This window comes from Amblyomma americanum, chromosome 1 (assembly GCF_052857255.1).
Source record: "Amblyomma americanum isolate KBUSLIRL-KWMA chromosome 1, ASM5285725v1, whole genome shotgun sequence".
Classification (NCBI taxonomy): domain Eukaryota; kingdom Metazoa; phylum Arthropoda; class Arachnida; order Ixodida; family Ixodidae; genus Amblyomma; species Amblyomma americanum.
In genome coordinates, this window is record NC_135497.1 from 23,286,801 (window position 1) to 23,297,220 (window position 10,420).

A 10,420-nucleotide genomic window follows, 5' to 3' on the forward strand; every position below is an offset into this window, starting at 1 on the left:
TTGTCGACAGGCCACTGTAACGCTAACCCTGCCTATACAATCGCACCACCATCATCATCACCACCACCACCAATAACAGGACAGTGCACTATACCTTAAGTGAATTTTAACTGCAGCAGCCACAAGCACACAAATACATCTCAGAATCAATCAAACAACAACAATGAAAACTAGGCTTCACAAACAAATGTGCAAGATGTGTTCATGAGAATTGCACTGTATCCGCTCACCTCGACACTCACTCTGTCCTACCTACTCTGAGCAGTAACTGAGCCTTCCTTACAACAGTCAATAAAAGAAGCGTACCACATGAATGGAACGCAAGCCGCTCCTTCGTCAGTCATGGGAAATCTGCTCTGGAGACAAAGCAGCTGGGAGTAGTATCGCTTGAGCACACTGCAGCCTGTGAAGTCTCTGGACACCTTGCAGGCAGCCTGAAAGAAGGCAAGCAACAATTTTATAAGATGTAACAAGGGAAAAAAGCAACACACACATACAAAGAGAGAGAGAGAGGGAGAGGCATCACTAGGGCGAGCAGCACCTGGTACAGTAAGGGCCCGTTCACACTTGTCCAAAAATCCGGCAAGCGAAGCGAATTCGGCCTCTTTTGATGCCGACGGAGGCGGAAAGCGGCGCAGCGAGGGCAATCAGCCTGGACCCAAATTTTCCGCATTCGCCGCCACCGCCGCGACAAACATGGCGGCGCCCTTCGACGCAGGACCCCTCGCCTCGGAATTAATTTTGTCGTTATCGCGGCCTTTTTCAGCCCGTTCACTGGCCATAAATGGGACACCGGTCCATCGCTTCGTTTCACTTCACCTATAAGTAAACATATAAGTGATAAATTTGCTTTATTTTTATTTAGAGTGACGATTCTGCCACTACTAGGCTTAAGAGGAGTGCCGGTTTTGTTGACAGTACTAGTTCCCGTCCTGACAAGCAGATGGCGGCACTAGGCTGGGCGTTTCGTTGCGAGTCTGTTTGCATACGCTGAACTAAAAATGGGAATGTGCCTGCGTTTACGTACGTAAGCGTGCATACGGTTATGGTACACAGACAGCATCGATTTATGCTCTTTTCTAACCATATCTTTGTACGCCACGTGCGGTGACATGGTGGCTGGGAAGGGTGTGGAAAAGCGAGAAACAGCAGTGGCACGGCGGTTCCGCCTCGCCTGGGCGTCAACAGATGTGAATGGGCCCTAGTTATTTCGGTGAGCGAATCCGCTTCGCTCGCCGGATTTTTGGCAAGTGTGAACGCGCCCTAACCAGGCACGTCTACTACCCCCGTCCCCCTCCCCACCCCCCTCTTTATGCATTGCCTCCTCTGTTCTCATGCCATGGTTCTCAGCCCCTCTGTCCTTCCCTGAGCTGCACAACCCCCTCCCCTCAGCACTGCATCCAGTGCAGTCTGCAATTATCCACAGACCTTTCCATTAAGGGCTCCCTGGCATTGCCACATGACTTCCTGGGGTGATGTGAACACTTGGCTCCAGCAGGGTGGCAGCGGCAGCGAAACTGGCAGCGGCACCAGTTTGCAGCAGCCTAGAGAGGAGGCGTTTCGACATCCTTCTCGCCCAATGAAAAGGTCTACGCTAAGCAACAACTTTTTTTGGTAGTAAAGAGAATGCTACTGCGATGGTGTGTCTGTAATTGTGTTACTCTGCCAATAGTTCGACCACAGGATGGTTGCCCGGAACGTTGCTAGCTGGATAGTTGCTTCACTCCATTGCTGGTGTAGCTGGTGCCATCTACGGAAGCTTTCTGTAACCATACATACCTAAACAATTCCTTGTAATCAAAGTAACTGCTTTTTGCTGCGACTCTCTAAGGTTGAATATGTGCAGTTATTTTAAAAATATACCTTAAATAACAAGTATTACCAACGTGCTTTGTTTTAAGAGGAAAGTATAAAATGAAACTGTAGGCTATATTCCACTGTGTAAGAAGAGAGGGCCTGTTTTGGCTCTACAGGTTCAGCTTCATTGCCAAGAAAAGTTCTCCCAGAGTTAGCGATGCCTGTGTGCATGTTCACACATATAATATACAGTATTGTGAGTTTTTATTGTGAAGACTTTCAGATATTTCCCCGCCTCAACTGCTGGTTCATTTGCGGTGATACCGCACGTAGAGCTTGCATATTATGGTAACCTTGGTATTGTAGCAAGTTTGACAACGGTACTTACTTAGTTGAGCCATGCATGATGTGAAAACGTAATCGTCTACGTAGAGATTGGCAAACCAAAACCTGCAAACGACGTTTTTTCGCTGAAGGGTGGCAGTGGTGCCATCTGTTTTTGCAGTGGAAAACGTCAAGACAAGGCCTCCGAGGCGAGCGTTGCAAGAAGTGCGGGCCCTTTGAATATGCTGTTCCGGCCGTTTCGTCTGCTTCAACTGAAGCGCTTACAACATTTTCAGCTGAGCGGAAGCGGAAAAAAAATATCAGAGAAACTGAATTAACGAGGCTTTACTTTTCAAAGAATATTGTTTGCAATGCTCGTCTTGACAGCCTTGTCATGACATTTTCCACTGCAAAAACAGATGGCGCCATTGCCGCCCTTCAGTGAAAAAAGGTCGTTTGCGGGTTTTGGTTCGAACCCGCCACGGTGGCTCAGTGGTTAGGGCGCTCGGCTACTGATCCGAAGTTCCCGGGTTCGAACCCAACCGCAGCGGCTGCGTTTTTATGGAGGCGAAACGCTAAGGCGCCCGTGAGCTGTGCGATGTCAGTGCACGTTAAAGATCCCCAGGTGGTCGAAATTATTCCGGAGCCCTCCACTACTGCACCTCTCTCTTCCTTTCTTCTTTCACTCCCTCCTTTATCCATTCCCTTACCGCACGGTTCAGGTGTCCAATGATATATGAGACAGATACTGTGCCATTTCCTTTCCACAAAAACCAATTATTATTATATATTTGGTTCGCTGATCTCTAGGTGTCGACAATTACGTTTTCGCATCATGCACGGCTCAAATAAGTAAGTACCATTGTCAATATTGCTACGATACAAAAGTTACCATAATATGCAACCTCTGTGTGCAGTTTCACCGCATGAGCCAGCGGCTGAGGCGGAGAAATTTTTGAAACTCTTCACGATAAAAATGCACAATACTGTACACATGCGCACGCACCGTACACACGTAAGTCAAACAACCTCACCATGCGCAGGGCTTCCAGTTCTCTGATTTCATTGTTGTATGAATCAGGGTCTTCAAGGTAATGCTCTGCAATGTACTGAAAAAGCAATAAAATGATGTTAAATGCAAGTTAAACACACCTAAAAAAAAAAAAAAGTCACGTTAGCTATGATTCGCACTATGCATTGTCTTATCACTCGTGTTAGCACCTTAAAACTGGTGGGGACACTCCACTTTAAGGGTATGATGCAATAGCGCTAATGGGTTAATGTCCATACATGTGCAATTGGTCATCCTCTACTTTACGTTCACAGACTGCTGGGAGTCCTGACACCACTCCTAGCACAGTAATGCAGCAGTTAAAAGGACCCTGAAATGATTCTGATGGTCATATTCTAGTGCAACAGATCTGTAAAGGTGATCTTTTGTGAGTCATCATCATCATCAGCCTGACTACACCCACTGCAGGGCAAAGGCGTCTCCCATGTCTCTCCAATTAACCCTGTCCTTTGCCCGCTGCAGCCATCGTATCCCTGTAAACTTCTTAATCTCATCCACCCACCTAACTTTCTGCCGGCCCCTGCTAAGCTCGCCTTTTCTTGGAATCCACGCCGTCACCCTAATGGACCAGTGGTTATCTTGCCTATGCATTACATGCCCTGCCCAAGCCCATTTCTTCCTCTTGATTTCGACTAGGATGTCAGTAACATGCTTTTGATCCCTGGCCTACCTCCTCTTCCTGTCTCTTAACGTTACACCTGTCTGGTCGAGCCTCCTCATTGGGCATGCCCAGGTGGCATGGGCAGGATAGGGCAGCCCCACAGGGGGTGCAGCCCCAACTTGCTTTATTTCTTCTCTGGCGGGTACGAATTGAGGAGAGTACGAATTGAGGGGGGGCACGGGAGGCATCACTTTTTAAATCACTGATATCGGCAGTGTAAATGAAGCTAGCTTAAAAATTTTTGCGGTGCAGTGATGAGTGATGGAATACAGATTGCTCGTGTGCGCTTTTCCTAACCTCAGTATATACAGGGCCTTTTACTCTCGGTTTTTATTTTTTCCAGGATTCGGGGCATAAAAATCAGGCGATATTTTTTTAGTTCAAATTCAGGCACAAATCAGGTTATCCAGTGAAAATTTCCATATTCCGGGTTTTTTCGGGTCCTTTTTTTTTTTTCAGCAAAAGACAATTTACTACAAGCATTCATTGTTGTGCAGGACACAAAATGCCCTATTTTTTGCTCAATTATTTCATAAACAAGGAAATGACAGGTTGTGCACAAAAAAAAAAGTTCACCAAATTAGATTTTTTTTCTAATCTATTATAACTATTTCGTTGCGCAAACTCAAATCTTCAGAAGCACTTCGTGTGCATGCGAGACCTGCCTGTCTTGTACACTGCCAAAACAGTCCTTAAATATCACAGACACTATTTTAAAACAGGCAAGAGGTCTGCAGCAGGACGTCATTAGCATGGATAGCGCTTGATACAAGATGCCGAATAAATACCTGGTCAAAACCCATGACTTAGCCTCTCGCTTCTAAAAGTAACTTTTCGAGCATATCCTCAAATTAAGCCACGTTATGAATAACAAGCGTTGAAAGAGGTTTAAGACTGCCAGTTGAACGAACACTCCTCTGAAATAATTGCACAGGATATCCGCTAATTTTCATGCGATGTCTTTGGCTTTATTCAGGAAAACTTAGTTCTCTACGCCCTTTCATATATGCATATATATTAATGAGCAACTCATTCCCTTGGCCTTTGGTGTTCTCTAGAGGGGGCATTTTTGGGCAGAAATCGGGTTTAACCTGATTTCTAATAAATGTGTTCGGGGTGCCAGAATCGGGTAAAATAGGGTTTTACCCGAAAGCTAAGGGCTCTATGTATGTACCATTTCATGGTTCCTTTAAGCGATGCACAACTACCTTGCGGTGACAGGTGCTGCCACCAGTGGGGCTTGTGAGCCCCAGGCTGCTCTTCCCGAGCAACCCGCATCGCCAGTGTGTGGCGAAGTCGGTGAGTGGGGGTCTCGGTGCTAGCGCGCTAAAACAAGCAAAGGAAAAATGAGCAGGTGATCATATGATGTGATGTGACAAATCTCCGTTAGCAGTATTTCTTGCACATTTTGTCTTTACATCGATCGCCTTCTCATTGTGTCCTTGATTTTGAATTTGCCGTTTATTTTTCATTCCACTGTTGCGTGGGCTTCAGGTGGGTGGAGACCTTCAGGAGGATGAAGTGGGTAGTGGGATTGAGGCTCATAGGTGGGAGATGCATTTCTACTGGTGGGTGCATGGAGGTACACCCACCAGAGAGTGCTCTGGAGGAAACACCTTCTGAGCCCAGAAGGTGCCCCAAACTATTTCAATCCACCACACGCTGCCCACACTCAGCCCAAAGAAACTTGATGCTGCATGAAGCGGCGTTTCCTCGTGATGTGACTTACGACGGCGACTGCAGTCCCCTACACTGGCATGACCCGGAGCGGTGCATTGTCAGCTTTGCTTGGCTGACATGGTATCACATTGAGACGCATTGTGTTATCAGGTAAGTGTAATTTCACTAAATTCCCATTTTTAAGCCTTTACATGGCATAAAGCATGATAAAAGCAAAGAAAGATGAAAATCCCTGTCAGATTGGATTGAATTTCATGGCCACGCCCTTTGTATCCGGCAAACAATGCTCAGACCTATCCCCCCACCAGCACCCCTACCCAAACACACACCACCACTTTCTTGCAGAACGAGGACTACACTGCTAACACAGTAAAAACAAGCACCGTGATAGCCGAAAATGCCTGCAAAGCTGGATTACTAGCTTGATTTGATGCACAAGTCACACGATTCTACACAAACAGAAGACATTTAACACAACTTAACAAATGTTCCCTCATCATTTTCATTCACGGAAAAGGATGTGCTCTCTTGTGAACATCAGTATGCCTTGGCAGTGGTGAGACCAGTGCTCATGTTCTGTGTTGTGGGTGGGGTTCAGGGTCGTGGCTCGACGGAACCACGGTAAAGTCAACACCGGTTCCCACCGCCAGGACAGGAGTGCCGCTGAACAAAGGAGTTACAGATATTTGTAAATCGCTTTTAGAACCTGCCGACGAGGAAACAATCAGGTTTACATTGGAACTCTTCAAACCTGAGGTGGAAAGGAAGCTGGAAATAGAGGAACTGGAGTGGGAGGTGAAGAAAGTGCAGCTTGAATTTGAGATGCTACGAGGCACAGTCCAGAATGAAGGATTTGGAACTTTGACAAAAGCAGAGAATGAGAAAGCAGAGTGCCAAGAACATGCACAACAAGTAGGTAGTCTTAAACTGTGCAAAAAAGACGCAACAGGCAGAGCACAAGCGCATAATGGCAAAAGTCAATTGGAGCATTGGCGAAGGAAACTGGGATATGATGCAATCTCAGCAGCAAGTATTCAAGAGGCGAAAACATTTCAAAATTTCTTGACAATTTTGAAAAGTATCTGTGAAAAGTCAATATTGGACAAAAACATTTCAACCTACATGCTAGTTTCCCTCTTGCCACCTGAGCCTGCTTATCTCGTACTGAGCCTGTCCGATGATAATACGGATGATTACGGAACACTGAAGACAGCTCTATTCCGTCACTTGGAAGTTAGGACAGAGTGCCTAAGCGGCCAGATGCACTTCAATGGTAGAGTGAGAGAGCCATTTGTACTCAGTTTCATAAAACAGGTGCAACGCTGTGAAAAGTACGGAAGTAGTCCAGACGCGAAAATAAAGGGAGGCATGTTACTCCGCGCTTGTTATGTGCCCGAGTGGTCTGTGGCACGAGAAAGCGACAACGTGTTGTCAGCAGTAACAGCGCATTTAATCAAGATCATAACAAATGTGTCATATGGTAAGCCTACAGGCAAAGCATTTGCTATGTTTCGCTCACCAGAAATAACGCACTACTTTTTGGTCGCGGATGCAGGCAGCGCAAACAATAGTGCTAGCTTTGACAGCGTTGCACATGATGTTTGAAACGGAATATAGGTGCGACGCGGCTTCTGTCCACAAAAAACCCACCTTTGATTTTTACGCTTGTAAAATTATAAATAAACTCAGTCTTCTTTCACCACCAACGAACTCCTTCACTCAGCGGCACTCCTGTTCTGATAGTGGGAACGGTGTCGCCTTGACCATGGTTATGTCGACCCACGACCGCGAACCCCACATTCCACTTCTGGCAGCATCCACTTTGGTCCATGCCGACTGGTTGCAGCCCCAAATACAGATGTGACGGCTCTGTGGCGAGAGCTAACCCTTCTTTCCTGTTATGTCATCTCGACTATGAGTGCACTTGCCATTCCATAAAAGTAGTGCTAAAGTGAATATAATAAAACTTGTGGCATAAATACTTGCAAGTTATACCAAAGCATTCGAAAGCAGAAACAAAAGGCTGTATTAGATCTAAGGCAGTGGGAGCTTCTACACAGCTAACGCGATTCAAAACACCAGTGGCAGTGGTGTTTGCAGTTTTCTGGAGTAACAGAACGCATCCAGTTTAAGCCACGGGTACTTGGAAACATCCACCATGTGGACACTTCCAGAATACGGGCCCTAGGGACATACAGTGGCTTTTGAAATGGTGTGGAAACTGTACGACTAGCAGTAAATTCTGGGCAAGGCCCCATGTCACTTTTTGCAGCCTTCAAAAGAGGCTACCATTCTATTCTAATCTATAAGCAGAACAACAAATTAAATGTGTAGAAAGCCTCGCAAAATGAATCCGACTCCCAAGGTTTGAATAATAATTCCTGCAGTTTTCGATCCCCTGCTTAGCATTGAAAGCACATAAGACCACCAAAAATATGTACTACAGGGCCAGCGTTATTCCTAATGCTCTTTAAAGAAAAGATTACGCCAGAGTCTTTCGGTGCTTTTAAAGTATTGAGGGACTCTGATTACGCTTTCGTGATGGTATAGCACAATTTTAAAAATTGGGAAAACTAATGTGTGCCATGCATGCCCATAGTACTTGAAAAATAACTGGAAATGAAAGAGGCCCGAGAAGAAACGCAAATCGTAACGTCCAAGGCATATGCTTGTTTTGTCATTCTTCCTAACTACAAATGCTAAAGCTAAGCCAAAAATTTAGGAGCAAAGTCACAATGCAGAGAGTAGAGTACAATTCACGGAATTAATTTACTACTCCACTGTAACAAACACGGTTGTTATATGCTTAACTCTACATATTATAAATGGCCGAAGGTACTGATCTTTGTGATGAAGTCGGTCTGAAACATAAGGGCGGGCCACACTATGCTAGGGAGAGTGGCAATTCCTCCTGACAGCGTGACAATAAGCACGCATAAAACAAAAATTCTGAAGATTTCTTTAGACAAAAAGACACTGAACTGGATCATTTGTCTTCTTATGGGTCATATCAGTACAGAAACTCGATGTTCAAGAGAAAGGTATTGTTGAGATGGGTACACTGACACGGCGAAGGTTACGAAAATGGTCAGGAATCATATTTGCAATGGGAGGCATATCAGCGTTACCATGGGGCCAGCCAGCAAGCCTCTCAGGTAGTCAACTAGTTTAACCATCTAATTCGAGTTCAGATCGAACATATCTTATCAACGTGCAAGAATGCTCAAGCAGCATCCTGTGAGAATGAAACCGGAAAATTTGTGGTAGCGGGCAAAGAAAGTTGTTTATCACTGAGCGCTCATACAGAGAGATCAGCGCAAGATAGGCAAGCTTGGCTTCAGCTATCAAAATTCCAAAGCCAATTTTTGCAATAAGAGGCTGCCATCCAGCGCTCAGAAAGCTGGCCGCCAAAAGACAGGCCCATGGGACGAAATACTTCAGTTGCTTCTGTGTATTTCTTCCCGGTTTCAGACCTGCTGACTTTACCCTTTTAGACAGCCGAACATTTCGGACATTCTTAGCTACAAAGGCAAAAGTGTAGTCATATATAATAAACACGCACGAGACGCTCAGGGGGAGTCCCGTGATGTTGAGATCATGACAGGTCGCAAGAAAGCGCAATCGAGTGCACTGTTTACCAGAGTTGTCCTGGAAGTAAACAGAGCACTAGCCACAAGTGTCGGCAGTCCAAATCCAACTAAAAAAAGCGTCACGCTTACCTTCTTCAGGGCTGGACCAAATTCTGCATTTGATGGGCTATTTTTTAATTCACAGGAAAGCATCGGCAAACGGGGAGCTGACTCCATGACTGCTTTGACGTGCTGGCCGCCTCGCACATCGGCGGTGGGGTGGCTAGCGGCAGCGATGGCCACTGAATAGAATAATGCTTTTAGTCGGCAAGTGGACAAATACAACCCTGCCACTGACGCTGTTGTGGGATACTTCTTTGCGCCACCTGTTAAAAAAAAAAAGAGCAGAATTAAGGCAGAATGAAAAATAAAACAAGCAAGCAAAAACGTATTGATCTAGCAATTTTTATTATATTTCTTGTTGATGTTATAACTTAAGTCACTGCCACGACAAGCTTTTGTGCATAGAAAAATGCTCGCTCCATCACAATTTGGCGCGAGATTCAAAAAATGCACAAAGTCAAACCAGACACGTCAAGGCAAGTGAAGAAGAGGAGAGCAGAGAGCGAGGCCCTCCTAGTTAAAGGAGGGCTAAAATGATAGGCTCAGCAGACTCGGACAGGATCGGGGCAGACATTAGGGCCTTGAAGGAATCGGTAGATAAGAATGGAAAAAGGCAAAAAAACTTGCAAACCAAAATACTAAGTATTGAGGGAAGCCTAGGCTGGCTCATGTGCACGCTTCACGAGGAGGGGGTCATCGGAGCAGCTAGGGGTAGGCACAATGGCGAACAGAAATAAGAGCTGGAAAGCTGCCGGCTGCGTCGTCTGGCAGGAGAACTGTCGGGGATACCCGGGCAAGAGGGGGTCTTGCAACAAATCCTTACTTCGCATGCAGCTCCCCCATTAGTGATTGCTCTCCAGGAGACCAACACGCAAAAGGCTGGTCTCAAAGGCTACAGATGCTTCCCGTGTTCCTAAGCGGCGAAAGCCAGAGTTGCCACTCTGGTCGAGCATAATACTGCTGTCACGCAACATCCTATGGGCGGGGAGATAGAGGCGGTTCTAACTGAAATCCACTCCGGCAACGAGGAAAGATGGCACCTTTTTGTACTTAACATCTATAGCTCCCCTAGGAAGAGGAAGTCATCCTTCGCCCCCTCTTCAAAAAGGCACTTAAAATTGCGGGAAATAGCAAGCTCCTCATATACTGTGATTTTAATGCAAGGCATCCGGAATGGGGCTGTAACACTCACTG

At 46.0% G+C, this 10,420-nt stretch overlaps 1 protein-coding gene across 1 annotated transcript in view; it reads right to left on the reverse strand.

Moving 5' to 3' along the window:
- mop (tyrosine-protein phosphatase non-receptor type protein myopic) overlaps window positions 1-9,412 on the reverse strand; it is a 55,261-nt gene extending 45,849 nt beyond the window's left edge. The window contains exons 1-3 of the mRNA XM_077644232.1: window positions 9,254-9,412; window positions 3,156-3,230; window positions 307-434 (exon numbers count right to left, since the gene is read on the reverse strand). Coding sequence (XP_077500358.1) covers window positions 307-434; window positions 3,156-3,230; window positions 9,254-9,340 — 290 coding nt within the window. The 5' untranslated portion in view covers window positions 9,341-9,412. The remainder of the gene's footprint in view (window positions 1-306; window positions 435-3,155; window positions 3,231-9,253) is intronic.
- Window positions 9,413-10,420: the final 1,008 nt, after the last annotated feature.